Below are 19543 nucleotides of genomic sequence, written 5' to 3' on the forward strand. Positions count from 1 at the left end.
TGAATACCTTTCAAGTATACTTAAATGTGTTTACTGTGTAAAAATAACATAGAAATATATGATAATCTAAAACTGCAGAAGGGTAGCCTGACGCCAATTTTTAAAAAAATCGAAAAAGAGTCAAACAGAGGTCAAATTTTTCAACGTGAATAATTAGAGGGGTGTGATAAATTCTGAATTTTTGAACAAACGTGTCAGATAATTTAGGCATACACAAACATACAGTACACCGTTGATTCAGGAAAAAAAACAATTTTTCTTCTAGTTTTTCCAACAAAATAAGTCTAAATAATTCTACATACATATTTTGGAAGCTTCGAAAATTCATTAAAAATGAACCACAACTGGTCGATCATTCAAATCACACTATGAAGAATAATAGCTTAAATTAAGCAAAACTGAATTGAATAGGTGGTTGAAAATTCAAATTTATAGCAAAGATGCTTACCAAGTTTTACGTTTGTAAGTTTTTATTCAAATTTTTCTAGTCCAAAATAAATTAAACTGACGGTTATTCTATTCTTGGGGAAAAAATTCGTACTCACCTGAAACAAAGAAAAATAATAGTGGATAATTAATTTTAATTAATCGTCTTGACATCATTACAGTCGTGAAAATTCAACGAAAATATGCCTATTAGATAGGCTTGTTCAGTGTTCATCCCATACACACACAGCTTTATTGAATTTTTTAAAACATTTTTAGAAATTTTTTTCAAACCATTTCATGCGGTTACTTCTCTCGAAAATACCTCATCTTATGTTGAGAAAACACCTCGCAACACAACAAAATGACCCATCTACTACAAAGTATGGCTGCCCATTAAAGTTTTTTTTAGAGGTAAGTATGGAAATGGAAATATTTATTTCTTACGAACTACCCTATAGCTGTCTCAATAATTCATAGAAAAAAATTCCAGTATCGTAACAAAAGCCCTTGCAGTGACCTCTGAATATACCAATTACACATTTTTAAAATTCACCAATGTATTTATTCAGTTGATCCATTATTTTGAAAAATTCCACACCACCTATGTTTAAAAGTAAAAAATACTCGATGTTTGATGCTGTTTACGTCACGTTCGAGTGAAAATATCAATGATTTTTCATTTACATTTTAAATTATAATAGTTACGAAAGCTGAATTTTTTAATATTTTGCTAGCGTTTTGTCGACTGTTTTTTTTTTCATCGTGCATTTCTGCATAAAAAAATATTTTTTTAGATTTCTATTTGCACAGAATTTCTGTTTTTTTAAAAATACAGTTCTCAAAATCATAAATCACGGACTATTTTCTGTTCAACTTTGACTGCTTTGCTAGTTTTTGATATCTACAAATACCACATCCAGCTCCCGCAGTCTGTTCAATTTCAGTATAGTACATACGAGATAATCTTCGCATTTGTACTAAGAGTATAACAAGCAATAAAAATAGTACATCGGATTTAGTTTATTTCTGGCCATTATGACTGCAAAATTGTTTCTTATTTCGAATATTTTGACAATTTTATTAATCCAGGAAATAAACTACAATGATGCAGAGAGTGCTGTAAGTCCAACAGCACCGACACCTACACCAGCACCTGCACCTGCACCTCCATGCACTCCACCTCCAACTTCTGCTTATGTAAATACAATATTTAAGTTTATTATATGTAAAATAGAAATTCTCCATTAGTCATCATTTCATCAATTATAATTTTTCAAATAAGCGGGTACATATAAGGAATAAGATAATTTAAAACTATTTTTCACAGATTCCATCAAGCAGTTATCCTACTCCTCGAAGGAATGATTCAATACAAGACACATATCCTGGTGGCGTCATCGTACGTGAATCTGCTATTTTTTCTACGATTTTAACAAAGAAAAATATGTAGATAAATGAGTAAAACTTGACAATTTCTAGGTCAAAGATCCTTACAGATGGATGGAAAATCCAGATAGTCCCGAAACGAAGAAATTTGTCGACGATGAGATGGCCATCACTAGGCCTTATTTAGATAAAAGTCCATTTCGAGCTGAATTGCAGGCTCGTTACAAGGAGTTATATAACAATCCGGTGTTTGCAGGTCCTTTTCAAATAGGCAAATATTTTTTTTCTTTTCAAAATACTGGTTCACAAAATCAAGAGTAAGTGACTTGTATTCAGTACTTACCAACGTGAAAATATTATTATTGATGTCATTGTTGCCATAAGTAGAGAAAGAAGGAGTATGGTACTTGAAAGTTGTGCACAAAGCGTCAAAGCAACTAACTTGGAAATCATTACGAAAAGAAAATGCTTTAAAACATACAAGAAAACAAATTTAAAAAGTCATTTAATCTGGTTAGGTAATTAATGTGTTCTAGCGTGCTATGTATATCAGATACAATGAAAGGCGATGTTAAACCATTCATCGACACAAACACCCTCAACAAAGATGGAAATATTGGATTGGATTCCAGTATTTATGCTTTCAGCGACGATGGGCTAATTCTTGCGTATGAATTGATTGAAAGCGGTTCTGATTGGAGAACGGTGCATTTTAAGCACGTGGAAAAAGGTTGAAACAACAGTACATGAACTGCAATTTATTTTCTCGGCCACCGCAAATAATCATCCGACATGTGTATTTCTTTCACGCAGGTGATATTTATAAAGACAAACTAGAAAGAGTGAAATTCACACAATTATCGTGGACTAAAGACAACAAAGGCATATTCTACGCGGTAACACAGCGGATAACTTCAAATCTGAAAAATGAAAAACGATGAAAATTTCATCAACGGATTTGTCGAAATTGCAGGGTTTCCGCGAAAAAAAAGGCAAAGCCGATGGCTCAGAGAATGACGCGAATAAAAATAAAAAATTGTATTATCACGTTCTTGGAACCGAACAAAGTGAAGACATTGTCGTGGCAGAATTTCCCAATAATCCTGATTATGTTGTGTAACTTATGCTTCTTCATTAGCAATATCTATACACACACATTTTGAGAATTTCCAACGCGAGGAATAAATTTCCATTCTTTTTGCAATTTTCAGAGATGGCAGAGTGAGCAATTGTGGTAATTACCTGATTGTGAATCCTGCAGAAGGCAGCGATAATAATTTAATATTAATAGCTGACATACGTAATGGTGTCAAAACAAAGCCAGAACTTGAACCAATCATTTCAAAAATGGAAGCAAATTATTTCGTAAGTTTCAAAGGATTACAGCTATGTACCGAGTGCTATTCAACGCCTTCATTTTAGCGAATATTTACTTTTTATAGTTCATCGCAAACAATGAAAATCAATTCATTTTTCTAACTAATAAAGACGCCGATAATTACAAATTAATTTCCATCGATATCACAAACCCAAACCCTGATCCTAAATGCTGGAAAGAGATAGTACCAGAAGACAAGAATAACAAATTGGAATTTGCCAAAGCTGTGCATGATAAATACGTTGTGCTATGCTATACTGAGAATGTTAAGGTATGCCTAAGATAATCATAACATACCTAATGTACTTTTTTTGTTACATACATGGTCCTGATGTTTGATTGATTTTCTATTTGCAGAGTGCTCTTCAACTGCATGACATAACATCGGGTAAAATGATCAAAAAATTTCAACTGGATATCGGTACAGTCAATTTCGGCTCGTTTTTTGGAGACAGAAAGACGCCTCACGTATTTTTTAACTTTGAATCGTTTCTTACACCTGGTATCACTTATCACTGTGATTTATCAAAAGAAACATTTGATCTGGAGGTACCTACCCGGCGATTTTTATTCACCTGAATTGTACAATGGCTCAGAGGAGTGAAGGAGGAGGGAGCAAAATTATTTCATATGTACCTACTTACAAGTTTTTATTGTGAGATTAGCCAAAACTTAAAAAAAAAATTCATCGCTCGAAGTTTACCTCGGACGTTTTTTACCTATTACGTATACTAATGCCTACCTACTTCAATGTAAGTATACAAAAATTCATCCATTTTCACAGGTAATCCATGAAATCAAACTAAAAGATTTCGATCGCGAGCAGTTTACTGTGGATCAAGTATTTTATGAAAGTACAGACAAAACCAAAATACCGATGTACATTGTTTACAAAAAAGTATGTTAGAATATCTTGAAAATACTTCGTAATAAGTATTTAGGCAATAACGATTCGCCACATATTAAAATGTCGTATTTTAGGGTCTGAAGAAAGATGGGACGAGTTTTGCCTTCCTGACTGGATATGGTGGGTTCAGTGACAGCATATTACCTTATTTCGTTGTAAATCGTTTAGTGGTCATAAGTAATTTCGATGGCTTCCACTGCGTAGCAAATATCAGAGGTGGAGGGTAAGTCTAAAGGGATTTACCTCACGTGAAATTTTTGTTAAACCTACCTACCTATACTACCCACTAACGCAATGTTCTTCAGAGAGTATGGTGAAAAATGGCATCGAGATGGATCGCGAGAAAAAAAGCAAAACAGTTTTAATGATTTTCAAGCCGGTGCTGAGTTTCTAATCAATGAAAAATATACGAATAATAAATTACTGTCCGTTAGTGGAGGATCGAATGGTGGTCTTTTAATGGGTGCTTGTCTCAATCAGAGACCTGATTTATTTGGTGTCGTTTTTGCCGAAGTTGGGTTGGTATTTTTTACGCAAATGACATGTACGAGTTAAAATTGGAAATTTTAAAAATAAATTCGACTCATTTTATCTTGTATGCTTGGTTTCAGCGTTATGGATATGTTACGATATGATAAATTTACTGACGGTCACGAATGGGTGACGGAGTACGGTTCAGCATCTGATCCAAAATTTTTCCCCATTTTGTACAAATATTCTCCTTTGCACAATGTTAGAATACCTGATCAGGCTGACAAACAAGTGGGAATTTATTCTGAATGATTTTTATCGTTTAAAAGCTGAGTAATCAAGCGATTAATTTTTATAATTTTCCTTGCGTATTTCTAAGTATCCTGCTGTGATGCTTGCAACTGCAGACCACGATGATCGAGTTTCACCTCTACACTCTTTAAAATTTGCCGCTACACTGCAATATGAAGCCACGAAACATATCAATCAGGTATAATTCCATAGCCTATCTATTCAACTATACAATTGATACCATTCTTCTCAAAAGCTGTTCCAATTTTTAAAATTTTTTTCTTAATCAAGAATATGAGGTAGGCATATCTGAATGTTTTTCCCCAAGTTTTCTTACTGAAGCAAAAATCTGTACACTCCATTTTCGAGCATACTTTGAGTATCTCTTACAATTGTGATTCAAGTACATATTTTTTAAATTTAATTTGCAGAAAAATCCTTTTATAATTAGAATTGAAAAAGACGCCGGTCATTATGCTGGAAACTCTCTGGATAAAGAAGTAAGTAATTTATTTATATTTTCAACTCAAGCCAGTTGTTCTTCACTGTGCGCATTCGTTTCGAACAAATTTTATATTTTTATTGCAGTTAATTTAATCAATTCATTTTTTTCAAAAACAGGTATCAGATTTTGTAGATATGATGTCGTTCACTGTAATAAATACTGGAATCAAGTTTCACCCGTATGTGACAAATTCTTAGCATTTGATGTAAGCCTCCTTTACAATGTCTACTGCATATTTCTCCTTGAGGCATAAACGAAAAGAAATTATTTCAAATAAATTACTTTTCATTAGCTAGTTTTACGTCCGTAATTACAATGCAATTTTTGCGTTTTGACACATAATACAAGTGTATAAATAAATAAACGATAATAAATTACTACATATCAGTGTATTTCATTCAAATACCTATGTGGTTGGTATTTCAATAATAAATTGGGAAAATTCTACTTTTCCTCTTCAAATTGCTTTGCAATGTTAATTTTAAAATACGCCGCACAACTTATGATCTCCATTCAATTTATACTAATTTTTAAATTTTTTACAATCTCTGCTTCGCGTACCAACCAGTTGAAAAATTACAACACTGCAAATTTTGGATCGAGGCCATCCTTTTCAAACCACTCAATTTATTTATAGGTACTCGAAGGCTGAATGTCCCCCAAAGAAGTAAATAGTGTGAAGTGCAGCGATGCCAAATTCGGCGGAAATGGCTCCTTTTTAGGGCCCATACTCCATAGGCCATACTTCCCCTTCACAGACACTCCGAGGTTATGATTTTTTCTGAGCACTTCACAGATTACAATGAAAGTCACCGTGAAATTTGGTGCAAATCTTCTGCCTAAAATCCATCCAAATGGTATTACCGTGTCTTCATTTGAATGCGAGCCCCCTCAGAGAATTTTCACAAAAAATATAGGTTGGCATTGCAGGCGAGGAAAATTATTTCAAGTGAGAGAGTACCCAGAAAAATTTCATAGGCTTTAAAAGCATGGAAATCCATTTTTTTTGTACTTTGAGGAAGAAGGTTTAAAAGTCGGGACTTTCAGAAGAAATGAAGGACACGTTTTATGCATAAATGCCAAGTCAACCTCACACCCATTGATCAGTTTTCCACCAAGTTTTCAAATTCTGGCATAGCGTCAGAATATCAACAATTTTGAACAGATCCCCGGTGCAAAAAACATATCCGCGCGTCAAAAATACTTGAATTTCCTTCTGAATTCGCAAAAGAGCGAAGCCCAAGTTTACAGCAGTCAAAGTTAATTCCTAGCAATTCTTCTGACTCCAAGAATTTAGGAAAACCAAAACTTTGATAAAAGAATCCAAATTACGTCTATGAGGGGGAGGGGGAGGAGTTATTGCATTAAGTAAAAAAATAAAATACGTGTGGAAGACAAGTTCAACAAAAATTGTCACTAAAAAAATGTTCCCAGCAGTTTTTACATACTCTACATTGAAAAAAAAATATGAAATTTTTTTTAACGGTATCTTTGTACATACAATAAAACTTCAACCACCTCAACATCTACATGTAGGTATAGTTTACGCGTGAAAAACATTTTTCGGTGGTGATGATAAAATAATAATATGTAGAGAGTCGCAATTGTTTGTTTAGTTGGTCTAAAATTGAAAATGTTTTTTCCTTTCAGTACAATTCGAAAACACACGCGCAGCATTGTTTTTCAGCACTCTGTGATGTATGTTTAATATAGAGATGCGAATATCTTTAGTACATTAGGACGAAATAGTTATTATTTATTTCATTATGAAATGTTCATTTTTTCAACGAATGTATTTTCAGCTGTTTTTCACGGTGCATTTTTCTCTACATCGAAGTTGAAAATGACGCAAATATTATGCTAAATTTCTATTTTTTCAGAAATTCCGTTTACTTTGAATTTTTATGATTATCCAACATTTACTTTGTGCAGTTGTAAATCACGAATAACTTTTGCTTTAACCTTGCTAACATCGCTGATTTTGCATACAAATACATTTAGCGTTCTCATTAATTTTTAGTTCCATTTCTGCGCTTGCATCACGCGGAATAATAATACTTTCGAATTGTAGTCTCGGTTTCACTATTATTTTTGCGCATTATGGCTCCAAAATTGTACGTTGTACTAGGGGTTTTGGCGGTTTTGATCGCTGAGAATGCATACTGTGATTGTCCAGACGGTTCTACACCAAGTCCTTCTACACCTCCAACTAGTCCTTCTACGCCACCGACTAGTCCGTCTACACCTCCAACTAGTCCTTCTACACCTCCGACCAGTCCTACACCACCGACAAGTCCGACTCCTCCAACTGGTACACCACCTCCAACTGGTACACCACCTGCGAATGGTACACCACCCGCGAATGGCACACCACCCGCAAATGGCACACCACCCGCAAATGGCACACCACCTGCGAATGGCACTCCACCCGCTAATGGCCCTGCTCCTGCAAATGGCGCACCAGCTGCTGCAATTGTAAGTATACATATGTAGATGAATTGGGAAGATCTATCACTTGAATAAGATTGCGTGCTCCTACACATCTCCCCAGTTCCTCAATTCACATTTTTCCATTCAGAATTTTCTGTTTATTGACCGTAAATTTTTCAGATCCCCGCTGACAAATATCCTAAAGCTAAAAGAGACGAATCAATACAAGACACATATGCCGGTGGCGTCAAGGTACGTGCAGAAGCTAGAGTTACTAACAATAAATAACTTATTTCCTCGCTTCACCAATAACTGCTGCTAAACGAATAAACATACGTAATGTAAAATTTTCAGGTCGCTGATCCATACAGATGGTTGGAAAATCCGGATTGTCCCGAAACAAAGAAATTCATCGAAGAGGAAATGGCCATCACTAAGCCTTACTTGGAGGGCTGCCCATTTCGCGCTGAACTGCAGGCTCGTTATAAAGAATTAAACGACTATCCTAAGTACTCGGGTCCTTTCCAGAAAGGCAAACATTTCTTCTCTTTCCGAAATACTGGTTTACAGAATCAAGAGTGAGTGATTTAAACCAGTGGTTATTATGTAGAATTTTTTTAACCAATCAGGACGATAAATGACATAGCTACTCGTACATACCTATTACCTATAGTTACCTACTTAATTTATGCCAGATAATTTTTTAATCCCAAATTATACTCACTACTACTGCAGTTATTATGGTAGATATTTAGATAGGTACTTAACTGATAACTCATATGGGTATTTTAAGGGTGGATCGTTAAAAAAAAAAAGTAAAAGATTTTGATTACAACCACATCAGCGAAATTCGCGTTTTACCAAAAAAATTAACATCCTCTCCCTTCTGTCATGTTTTTACATTCCACTCCAAGTTGCGTGAAAACCTATGTTTTTACCCAAAAATACCATGGCAGTAATTTTTTATTCACTAGGCCCTACGTGCCTCTTTTTGGCGGTAAGTAGTAGGTATAAAAATGGGATTCTCCGTGAATTTTTTAAAATTCAACTCAAAACAAAAGAAAACAAAAAATTGTCTATGGTCCTAATAAGCGGGACGTTTTATACCCATCAAACATGTCTTAGATTTCGAGCAAAAGCATCTAGGTTAATTAATTGAATGGCAATTCGGAGAGGGTTCCTAACACTAATTTATTAACACATGTTTCAGCGTACTTTACATAGCAGACTCAATGAAAGACGAAGGTAAAGTATTTCTGGATGTGAACGCACTCAGCAAAGATGGCACTGTTGCCTTAGGTGCTTACACCTTTACTGACGATGGAAAACTTTTTGCATATGCGCTGGGTTCCAGTGGATCTGACTGGAGAACGGTCCATTTCAAAGATGTTGAAAAAGGTTGTAGAGTCGATACCTTACCCAAGAACGATTTCTTGTAAATAAGTAATTTCTTTCCTTTCATTCGCATTCAGGCACTGATTTCAAAGACAAGTTGGAAAAGGTTAAATTTTCAGACTTACCATGGTCAAAAGACGGTAAAGGAATATTCTACGCGGTAATACAAAAAAATCAAATAAAAACTATTAGGTATAAAATGAAAGCCAGAATGTATTTCATATGTGTGTTATAATTTTAGGCTTTCCGTGATCAGAAAGGAAAATCAGATGGTTCTGAAAATGATGAGTCTCAGAATCAAAAAATATACTATCACGCGCTGGGAACCGAACAGTGTAATGACTTGGTGATCGCAGAATTTCCAGATCACCCAGATTACTTTGTGTAAGTTTTTTCAATCAGTAAGATGATTTGGAAACAAAACAGCATAAACATATCATTTTTGTGTCATTTTTTAGCGGAGCTTCTGTGAGCGACTGCGGTAAATACGTGGTCGTGACTGTGGATCAAGGCTGTGACAATAATTTAGTTTATGTGGCAGACATAAGTCAAGGAGTCAAAGCTAAACCAGAACTTAAACAGATTGTCACAAAAATGGAAAAAAATTACTACGTATGTTCCTCAAGTTCATTTAGCGTAGTACCTACAGTTCTATTCAATATTTCATTTCACAACTTCATTTCGAAAAATACTCATTTATCTGCAGTTTGTTGGTAACAATGAAAACCAATTCATTTTCCAAACTAACAAAGACGCCGATAATTATAAAGTGATCACCATCGATATCAACAACCCGGATCCTGGAGCATGGAAAGACCTCGTAGCTCAAGATGAAAAGAATAACTTGGAATGGGTCTCTGCAGTGCATGATAAATACATGGTTTTATCCTACACTGAAGATGTGAAGGTAACTACTTGATTACAATGTCTGGTCAAGTTCGCATTTGATGTAAGGTAATTTATAATGTTTTCTTTCACAGACTGTTCTGCAATTACACGACATAAACACTGGTAAAATGATCCAGAAATTCAAACTGGAAATTGGTACAGTTAACTCATGCTCATTTTTCGGAGATAGGAAAACGCCACATATATTTTTCAACTTTGAATCATTTCTTACACCTGGTATCACCTATCATTGCGATCTATCTAAACAATCGTTCGATCTTGAGGTACCTTAGCCTGCACAAGCAAATAATCTATACTTTATCGCCTAAGATTCTGTAGAAGAAAACAATTCACAAGATTCCGGTTTTTTTTTAGGTCATCAATGAAATAAAACTGAAAAATTTTGATCGTGAACAATTCACTGTGGAACCTTTGTTCTACCCCAGCAAGGATGGAACTAAAATACCCATGCATTGTGTTTATAAAAAAGTATGGTCGTCGATTTTTTTGAAAAATCCTGCATAAGTACTTCAACCTCGACAAAATTTTGTCATTGATACGAGTTCTTATGTTACAGGGCCTCAAAAAGGATGGAAATAATTTTGCCTTCATGTACGCTTATGGTGGATTTGGAATCAGCATATTACCATACTTCGTCGTAAATCGTTTAGTGGTCATAAGTAACTTCGATGGTGTACATTGCGTAGCAAATATCAGAGGAGGAGGGTAAGTCTAACACAATGTTTTCATCCCTTCCAATAAAATGTCACATTTATTTTTTATCAACCTAACTACTGATTCATTATTTAGAGAATACGGTGAAAAATGGCATAAGGAAGGTTCATTAGAGAAAAAACAAAACTGTTTTGATGATTTTCAAGCCGGCGCAGAGTTTCTAATCAAAGAAAAATACACCAGTAGTAAATTACTGGCCGTAAATGGAGGTTCAAACGGTGGTCTTTTAATGGGTGCCTGTCTTAACCAGAGGCCAGATTTATTCGGCGCCGTGGTCGCAGACGTTGGGTTAGTACTTCTATACCTACACGAATACGTTTCGTCAAAAAAGGGAAAAAATGAGAAATTTTCACTCTTTCCTCAGTATTATTTCTGAAGAGTTTTTAGCTTCCTTTCACCATCAATACAGGCAACCAAATTCGCTCAAATTATGCTATCATTATAATTATGGAGTTGAATTTTTATCAAATCAAGAACACATACTTACACGAATTACTGATGGGTTGCCTATATTATTGGTGAAAGGAGCCTGAGGTTATTCTGTAACAGGACAACCTGTTCTTAAGAGATGTTGTTTCTTTTCTTTTATTCTGAAAGATCCTTAGTTTTTCATCACATAAATCGACTTTCAAAAAAATAAAATTTTTCTAAGAAGCTTTGATATTTTGGTTATTTTTGAGCCAAAAGATGCATAGTTCAGCTCCAAGTGATTGTTTGTGATAAAAAAAAAACTTTAATCATTTTTCAATTTTTGTGAGATAAAAATTCATTTTTCAGAGAAACTAAGAATCCTACAAAAACTTGTTAACTAGATGTTTCTTTCTAGAAAATTTATTTTCAAACAGTTAGAAAACTTGACTTCATTGAGCAATTTTTTTATTAAAACTTTACATCAGAGCCATTTTGAATGTTTAAAAATTTGTTCATCCCTCTTACCAGATGATCTTCTTGCCTAAAAAAATTAATGTCTAAATGCGAATTTTTTCAGCGTTATGGACATGTTACGATTTGACAAGTTTACCTGTGGACACGCTTGGGTAACTGAATACGGTTCATCGTCCGATCCTAAATTCTTCCCTATTTTGTTCAAATACTCTCCCTTACATAACATAAAAATCCCCGAAGGATGTGACAAGCAAGTATGTCTGTCTCTAAACTTACTTTATCTATACCTACCTACATTACGTATATAGGGTGCCCAGAAATATCGAGTACCCCTAAAAAAGTTTTTCATTAAAAATATAGGTTGGTAACGTGAAGTAGATGGATATGATTGGTGGAATGTTATCTCTCCAGTCCCAACCAATCATGTGCTTTCATTATTATCATTCACTGTGACCAACCGAAGTATTTTAGTAGAAAACTTTTTTAGGGGTGCTCGATATTTCTGGGCACCCTGTACCTATTACCTACTACCTACTCGTATTACTATGATGTAAATTTTATTAACTAGGTGCCTATTTTTTAAAATATTTTTTTATAGTATCCTGCCACCATGCTCACAACTTCAGACCATGATGATCGAGTTTCACCTCTACATACTTTGAAATTCGCCGCTTCATTACAATATGAAGCTACGAAACATCCCAATCAGGTAAACAAAATAATTCAATATCAACCTATCTACATGATACCTACTGAGTATCAGTATAGTTTTGAAATATTGATTCGTATTTTCATAAATGGGGCTTAAAACACTCATTTTTCCACAGTTTTTTTGATAGTTTCCTTTTAAGTTAAGCGAAGAAAAAAAATTGTCGTACTAACTCATATTCCACATTTTTAGAAAAATCCATTTATAGTGCGAGTGGATATTGATGCTGGTCATGGTTGCGGAAAGCCGCTAGAGAAAAAAGTAATTTATTAAATTCTAACTTGGAGTTTCATTTATACCTATTATATGTATTGTTTTAAATCTTTTCTTTATTTTTCTATTTCAGATGGCTCAACATATAGATATGATGAGTTTTATTGTTATCAACACAGGAATTCAGTTCAAACCGTTCACTTGTTAATTAAATGACTGATCCCATGCATGTACATATTATGTAGATAAAGATATATTTCCTCAACGATTTATTCATTCTCGAAGAAACGGAATTGGAAGGGAAAATATAAGTAATCGACCTTGTATCAGGAAATTAGGTAACGGGTTATTGAACATATGATCCAATCTGAAACTAGCATTCTATTGATGCGTTGAAAGTTGAAACTTATGGCATGGCCTCGCCTCCTGGTTCAAGAAAGATCATATTTTCCCTTCCATTCATTTGCATATACCCGAGTGTTTTTGCCTCTTGTCTCCCTGGCTACGAAAGTACGGATACAATTGCCTTTAGATATTTATATAAGAGAATAATCACTAGCATATTAAATTGAGTTGTAGTCTATTTTTCCAAATACATGGTGCTATAATTCAACAAATATTGAAAAATGTTATTTTTTTCGATTTTTTTTAATGTTACAAATTTGCTTTTGTTGTCTTATTTGCTGGAAACTGGAAAGCACATCCGTTTGAAGCTATGCATCCACCTAAAGTTGGAAAGCTCAATAATCTCTACAAAGATTGTCCAACAACAAAAAGACCGAAAATTTCAATAAGATTAGACTACAGCAAATAAGTATGTCGATGAATAACAAGGCATCTGAAAACCTTAAGAGCCTAGTGAAAAATCCTTAGCTAAAATAATTAAAACCAGAAAAATGAAAATAAATACCAAACTTGAAAATTAATAACTTACCAATTGCAAAGAAAACCAGAGAAATACATAGAAGAAGTACAATGCTTGGGTTGATGAATGAGGATTACTGCCGGTTTGGACCGGCAAATGATGATTTTTCTTGATCGGATCAAAGAATGGGCATTTTTTCTGAAGAGAGGTGATCGACGATCGAGCTAGTTCAAACGTGAATCGCGAACACTATTCCTCCACGAGGAACTACAGCTCCAAATGAAGTGCATCAAGTGGCACAACCGAACTCAAATTGATCTTCATCGCGTTTATATAAATGGGGATAGCAACGACCTGAACGACCTCACATGAAGCACACAACACATCATAATAAAAATAAACAACGAATATGCCGAATCATCAGAATCACCAAAACACTTTGAAGTCGCGTTCGAAAGCAAAGGAGAACATAAAAATTAGCATCACCATCACAGGTTACTCTTAACTTGTTATCAAACGATAAACGAACGAATGCATTTCACCTCGCGAAGTCGTGATCGCGAACTCGGATAACTTGAACATCTATTGCATATCTACTTATTTCCAAAAATTACCATCTGATCTGATACATCGAATTCGACACACGTAGATCCAATAGGAAACTATAAACGCATAGCAATAATAGCAAATTTTCTTGTAAACCTTTCGATTCCCATGCTGGAGCTGGAATAATAACAATGAAACGTACTTGTTGACATTGTTGACATTGATATTTTCGTTTCGTTTCGAAATTTTGAATCAATGCAATTATTAATTGCAATTATTGCATTTTGCAATAATTTTTGGCGTAATGCGATGGGACAGTGACAGTTTTTCTTTTTTCTTTTTTTTTTTTTACAATGAAAGATTACAACATGAATTAAATTTTAAAATAATAATATTATCAAAATCAAATGATCGAAAATCAAAATAAAATAAAAAGTAAAAAGTTGTTTTGATTTTGCGATAATTCGATTGGTTATCCTGGAATCACCCAGTTTTTACCAACCAATCAGAAGCACGAATTAAATGAAGCGCCGTCCGCCATTGAAAATGCATTCAATGTGTGTTATTCGGTCGGCAAATTTGACCGAAAAAAAAAAATACAAAAATTCGCGAATTCGTTGCACACACAATAAAAAATAAAATAAACATTTTCAATCAACTCATGCTCAATTTGCTCATTGTGTTTTGTGAATTTTCGTATTTTTCGTCTTGTTTTTGTAATATTTTAAGTTATCCAATTACACTCTAAATTGGTATTTATTTTCATGCTGTTGAGGAATATCTTCAAAACAAACATCGTAAAAAATTCGTATCTGCATCTGCAGACATCATATATTTTAAAACACCAGGTATATTATGTCATAATCTAACTTCTGTGTAGTAATACGGGCTTTATTAATACTATAGGTTTGTTCTTTTCACGTTTACTTTTCTCACTAGTGTGCCTTGGTGTACTGCACTGGTGTGCGTGGTGTACTCGACTCACCACACCACTTGCACCAGTGTACAGTGGTGGTGTAAAATTATTTCGTGATGTTCTTTTCAATTTTTCATTTCGTTATCACTTATCAATCAACATCACTTCCGAAGTTTGGATATTTTGAGAAATGAATAAAATTTGAATTAAGAGGAAATTGTGAAGTTCATTAACATGTTTTATTAAGCATCGCTGTATTTGAAACAAAAAAGTGGTTTCAAACCAATAAAACAGAACAAAAAAAATGATCGAGTTCCGAGTTCCGAGTTTCCTTGAGGCTTGAATTTTCACTGTTTTCAGATTTAAAACTTTTGATTTGAACCAAAAAAAGCATTAATCTCTTGTTAATTCTTTCGCCGCAATGTTTCTTCAATGGAAAGTTTTCAGAAAATTTTCTCCTTAGATTTCCAGAAGGCAAACACTTCCCTTTGAAAATTTTAAATTTCCTATCAACATTTTCCAGATGAATTTTCAGCAACTTTCCATGGAAAATTTCCAGCCACTTTATGGAAGACGATTAAAATAGCTAATTAATGAAATAAAAATTTTAATTGAAATTGAAACGAACCATCAAATAAAAAATTCATCAGGAGAGAATTGATAACGTACACCACTTTCGGCACTCTTCCTCGCGAGCAGGGTAGGATTGTGAACACTTTTGGTGTACACCACTCACACCACGATGATACACCATCATGAAAAGAACGCGTGCAATGTTACACCAGTGTGTAAAGTAGTTGAAAAGAACGGCAAAACGTTCACGACGTTCACTAGTGAGAAAAGTGAACGTGAAAAGAACAAACCTATATACTTTTAAAGAACACTTTTTGTATAGAATACTCTTTATGTTACAGCAGGCAACTTCACAAATTATCTGTAAGAGATTCGTAAGCGAAATGGAGATCTTATATCCTAATCCTAGAAGAGATGAAAGTATATCCGACACTTACTTGAATAAGGTTGAAGTATGTATATATAATTATTCATCGTATATCATGTATTTCATTGGTTTTACCGTTATTCGAATCTACAAAATGATAATTTCTAGGTCAAAGATCCATACAGATGGATGGAAGACCCGGATAGCGAAGAAACTAAGAAATTCGTCGATGAACAGAACGCCATTACTAGGCCTTTCTTGGATAAATGCCCTTTTCGGGCGGATATAAATACTCGTCTCACTGAATTATGGAACTATCCTAAATACTCTTGTCCTCGTCAGCACGGCGATAAATTCTTCTTCTACAAGAATACCGGTCTTCAGAATCAAAGGTATTTATCATATCGTATTTTCAACGTACCGAGTTGGTTAAGTATTTTAACGAATGTGTTTTTTTCAGTGTACTTTACGTGCAAGATTCGTTGACAGCCGAACCGAAGGTCTTCATTGATCCGAATACACTCAGCGATGATGGCACTGTTGCCTTGCAAGTTACTGCTTTCTCCGAAGATGAGCAAATTTTTTCGTATGGCTTAAGCTCTTGTGGCTCTGACTGGATTAGTGTTCATTTTAAGCATGTGGAAAAAGGTTTGTATTTTTGCAATTTGCCCGTTTTAAAAAATTTTGCTTGAATGATTTTTCGTAATGTGCATTCGTAGGTGATATTTACCCGGAGCAATTGAATAAAGTGAAGCTTACGGAGCTATCGTGGACTCATGATAATAAAGGGATATTTTACGGGGTAAGTTGAGTACTTACATAATAGATGAATGAAAAAGAACGCATTAATTAATATTCTTTTGTTGTATTTGTGGTGCTTATTGCAGTGTTACCTTGATCAAGAAGGCAAAACCGACGGTTCAGAAACGGAAACTAATAAAAATCAGAAACTATACTATCACAGAGTTGGAACTCCTCAATCTGAAGATGTTTTAGTGGTGGAATTCCTGGAAGAACCAAATTTTATTATGTAAGTAATCCAGTTCATAATCAATACTCCATATCTGCGAATAAACGTCACCATTTTTTCCATATTTTAGTGGTTCCGGTGTTAGCGATTGCGGCAGATACTTGATTGTAACCCCGCAGAAAGGCTGTCAAGATAATTTAGTTTATATTAGTGATTTAGAAACAGTTAAATATGAAATAAGCGGTAAATTAGACCTTATACCAATCATCACAAAAATCGAAGCTGATTACGAAGTGCGTTTCATTCACTAAAATGTACTTTTTTATGTGATCAATTTTTAATTTTTTTTTTGTTTTTTAGTTTATCGCCAACAACGGTACATCATTCATTTTTAGAACCAATAAAAATGCGCCTAATTATAAGCTGATCATTATTGATATTGAAAATCCTGCGCCCGAATCGTGGCAAACTTTAATACCAGAAAATGAAAAAGACGTTTTAGAGTGGGCCGAAGCAGTATACGATAATTATTTAGCCATATGTTATATTCAAGATGTCAAGGTACTTTGGAGTGGATTTGGTAGAATATTTTACAAATTCTGTAATATGATTTCTATTCCATTTTGATTTTTTTTCCAGAGTGTTCTTCAACTTCACGATTTAAAAACAGGAAAATTGATCAAAAAATTCCCTCTGGAGACTGGTACAATTACAGGGTTCTCAGGTGATAGAAAATATAAAGATATATTTTTCCAATTCGCGTCTTTCCTTACACCGGGTATAATTTATCACTGCGACTTATCGAATCCTCAATTCGATGTGGAGGTATTTACTTTGAATTTCTAGAAAGTTCTGAAACTAAGAAATGTTTTATACAGCTTAATTTAATCTTTTTAAACAGATTTTCCGAGAAATAGAGGTGGAGAAATTTGATCGCGAAAAATTTACTACGGAGCAGGTGTTTTACCAGAGTAAAGACGGAACTAGAGTGCCGATGTTTATTATTTATAAGAAAGTAAGCATTTTTTTTGTTTCCGGGACAATTTCTCCTAAGTTTGGTGCTAACGATTTTTTTTTTACAGGGCTTACAGAAAGATGGAAACAATCCGTGTTACTTATACGGTTATGGCGGATTCAATATAAGTTTATTACCTTCATTTAGCGTCACTCGTTTAGTATTTATTGATAATTTTGATGGCGTTGTTGCCGTACCAAATATTAGAGGCGGAGGGTAAATATTAACAGCATAATTTCTTACAAGTTTGTCGTCTGATCTTGAGACAATGTTTCATATGTTACCGATATCTGTTCTCAGCGAATATGGTGAAAAATGGCACCGCGGAGGTAGACTGGAGAACAAACAAAATGTCTTCGATGACTTCCAGTCCGCGGCTGAATATTTAATTCAAGAGAAATACACCTGTAACAAATTACTCACCATTAACGGTGGATCAAATGGTGGTCTATTGGTAGCTGCTTGTGCCAATCAACGACCGGATTTGTTCGGCTGCGCTGTAGCTAATGTGGGGTTGGTATCTTTAGCCTGTAAAATTGAGTTATTATTTAGTATATTGTGTTTTTCCTTCCTCGAACTAAATGATTAAATTGTATTGCAGTGTTCTAGATATGTTACGTTTTCATAAATTCACAATCGGGTATCTTTGGGTGAGTGATTATGGTTCAGCGGAAAATGAAAAAGATTTCGAATACTTGTATAAGTACTCCCCGTTGCACAATATCAGGATACCGGATGATCCTAATATTCAAGTAATTTAATTTTTTTAATTATTTGATCGTATTTTGCTGAAAATTATGCTGGATTGTACGATTTATTTTTCAGTACCCTGCTACTTTACTTTCTACCGCAGATCACGACGATCGAGTCGTACCTTTACACTCGTTGAAGTTCATCGCCACATTACAACACACTTTCAGAAACCACCCTTATCAGGTAGAATATTGTTGAATTTTTCTGATATGACTTTCAAAATATTTTATGGTACAAAAATTAACAATATAAAATTTTCTGTGTTTAGAAAAATCCCCTTCTAATAAGAATCGAGAAAAAGGCCGGTCACGGTGGTGGCAAACCAACAGCTAAAATTGTAAGTACATATTAGAAGTGCGGCGTATAATTTACTCGAAAGTTGATTCTCTGTTTTAATGCTATTATTTCACTTTTTAAAAATAGATCGAAGAAATCACAGATATTATGTGTTTTATCGTAAACACTACCGGAATAAAGTTCCATCTTTAAGATCTTGGATTGGATTGAATATAATAAAATAATATACATAATATGATTAATTCGTACGTATTTACAAGTAATGAAACTAATCGTTGAAATACTTCATCTGCATTGATTGTTGATCAATCGGCGTAATATTGTTGTGTGTGAATTTCAGTGTAATTTTTTCAATTCATGTTTTTCAATTCTGCGACTACCTACCTTATTGTTTTTTATTATTATGATTATTCTTATTATTTATTAATCAGATATTTTTTTACGAATGAAATTTATAAATTGTTATTCTGCATTCGATGATTGTCTTGCTATTTAAAATGATTCATTTGCTGTCGAAGGTGAATTTATTTCAGATTTTTCGCTAGTGGAATGTCGACTCCGAACTTCAACTTGTGTGAGACAGAATTTTATTTCTAATGAATATGAATTCTAGATTGGA

General features: G+C 34.2%; 3 protein-coding genes across 5 annotated transcripts; all 3 read left to right on the plus strand.

Moving 5' to 3' along the window:
- The first annotated feature begins 2373 nt into the window (after nucleotides 1–2373).
- LOC135835375 (prolyl endopeptidase-like) lies at nucleotides 2374–5459 on the plus strand. The gene is made up of 13 exons (XM_065349612.1): nucleotides 2374–2545; nucleotides 2629–2711; nucleotides 2789–2931; nucleotides 3027–3180; nucleotides 3258–3464; nucleotides 3551–3742; nucleotides 3978–4091; nucleotides 4175–4323; nucleotides 4406–4618; nucleotides 4712–4862; nucleotides 4951–5061; nucleotides 5294–5362; nucleotides 5451–5459. The coding sequence occupies exons 1-13, from the start codon at nucleotides 2374–2376 to the stop codon at nucleotides 5457–5459; spliced, it is 1767 nt and encodes a 588-aa protein (XP_065205684.1).
- Nucleotides 5460–7145: 1686 nt separating this feature from the next.
- On the plus strand, nucleotides 7146–13255 carry LOC135832922 (prolyl endopeptidase-like). The gene is made up of 16 exons (XM_065346461.1): nucleotides 7146–7842; nucleotides 7978–8049; nucleotides 8152–8375; nucleotides 9008–9195; nucleotides 9270–9352; nucleotides 9434–9576; nucleotides 9651–9804; nucleotides 9899–10099; nucleotides 10173–10364; nucleotides 10456–10569; nucleotides 10658–10806; nucleotides 10891–11103; nucleotides 11804–11954; nucleotides 12299–12409; nucleotides 12602–12670; nucleotides 12756–13255. The coding sequence occupies exons 1-16, from the start codon at nucleotides 7468–7470 to the stop codon at nucleotides 12828–12830; spliced, it is 2514 nt and encodes an 837-aa protein (XP_065202533.1). The 5' UTR covers nucleotides 7146–7467; the 3' UTR covers nucleotides 12831–13255.
- A 1383-nt stretch (nucleotides 13256–14638) lies between these two features.
- LOC135832923 (prolyl endopeptidase-like) lies at nucleotides 14639–19389 on the plus strand. 3 transcript variants are annotated; one of them, XM_065346462.1, is made up of 16 exons: nucleotides 14639–14881; nucleotides 15864–15974; nucleotides 16058–16281; nucleotides 16350–16537; nucleotides 16609–16691; nucleotides 16777–16919; nucleotides 16990–17152; nucleotides 17220–17420; nucleotides 17499–17684; nucleotides 17761–17874; nucleotides 17942–18090; nucleotides 18175–18387; nucleotides 18476–18626; nucleotides 18700–18810; nucleotides 18896–18964; nucleotides 19051–19389. In XM_065346462.1, the coding sequence occupies exons 1-16, from the start codon at nucleotides 14798–14800 to the stop codon at nucleotides 19114–19116; spliced, it is 2256 nt and encodes a 751-aa protein (XP_065202534.1). In that variant the 5' UTR covers nucleotides 14639–14797; the 3' UTR covers nucleotides 19117–19389. The 3 variants fall into 3 exon arrangements, with proteins under 3 accessions (XP_065202534.1, XP_065202535.1, XP_065202536.1); XM_065346463.1 differs by having other exon boundaries at nucleotides 15867–15974; XM_065346464.1 differs by lacking the exon at nucleotides 14639–14881.
- The last annotated feature ends 154 nt before the right edge of the window (nucleotides 19390–19543 follow it).

This window comes from Planococcus citri, chromosome 1, assembly GCF_950023065.1.
Source record: "Planococcus citri chromosome 1, ihPlaCitr1.1, whole genome shotgun sequence".
Lineage (NCBI taxonomy): Eukaryota > Metazoa > Arthropoda > Insecta > Hemiptera > Pseudococcidae > Planococcus > Planococcus citri.

Excerpts from the sequence above, each read along its gene's own strand:
- LOC135835375 (XM_065349612.1), top strand. The coding sequence starts at position 2,374 with ATGAAAGGCGATGTTAAACCATTCATCGACACAAACACCCTCAACAAA. Across the intron at positions 2,546-2,628 it reads TTTTAAGCACGTGGAAAAAG|GTGATATTTATAAAGACAAA; the intron begins GTTGAAACAACA and ends TCTTTCACGCAG. Across the intron at positions 2,932-3,026 it reads AATAATCCTGATTATGTTGT|AGATGGCAGAGTGAGCAATT; the intron begins GTAACTTATGCT and ends TGCAATTTTCAG.
- LOC135832922 (XM_065346461.1), top strand. The coding sequence starts at position 7,468 with ATGGCTCCAAAATTGTACGTTGTACTAGGGGTTTTGGCGGTTTTGATC. Across the intron at positions 11,955-12,298 it reads CCGAAGGATGTGACAAGCAA|TATCCTGCCACCATGCTCAC; the intron begins GTATGTCTGTCT and ends ATTTTTTTATAG. Across the intron at positions 12,410-12,601 it reads CTACGAAACATCCCAATCAG|AAAAATCCATTTATAGTGCG; the intron begins GTAAACAAAATA and ends CCACATTTTTAG.
- LOC135832923 (XM_065346462.1), top strand. The coding sequence starts at position 14,798 with ATGCTGTTGAGGAATATCTTCAAAACAAACATCGTAAAAAATTCGTAT. Across the intron at positions 18,091-18,174 it reads CCAAATATTAGAGGCGGAGG|CGAATATGGTGAAAAATGGC; the intron begins GTAAATATTAAC and ends ATCTGTTCTCAG. Across the intron at positions 18,811-18,895 it reads TCAGAAACCACCCTTATCAG|AAAAATCCCCTTCTAATAAG; the intron begins GTAGAATATTGT and ends TTCTGTGTTTAG.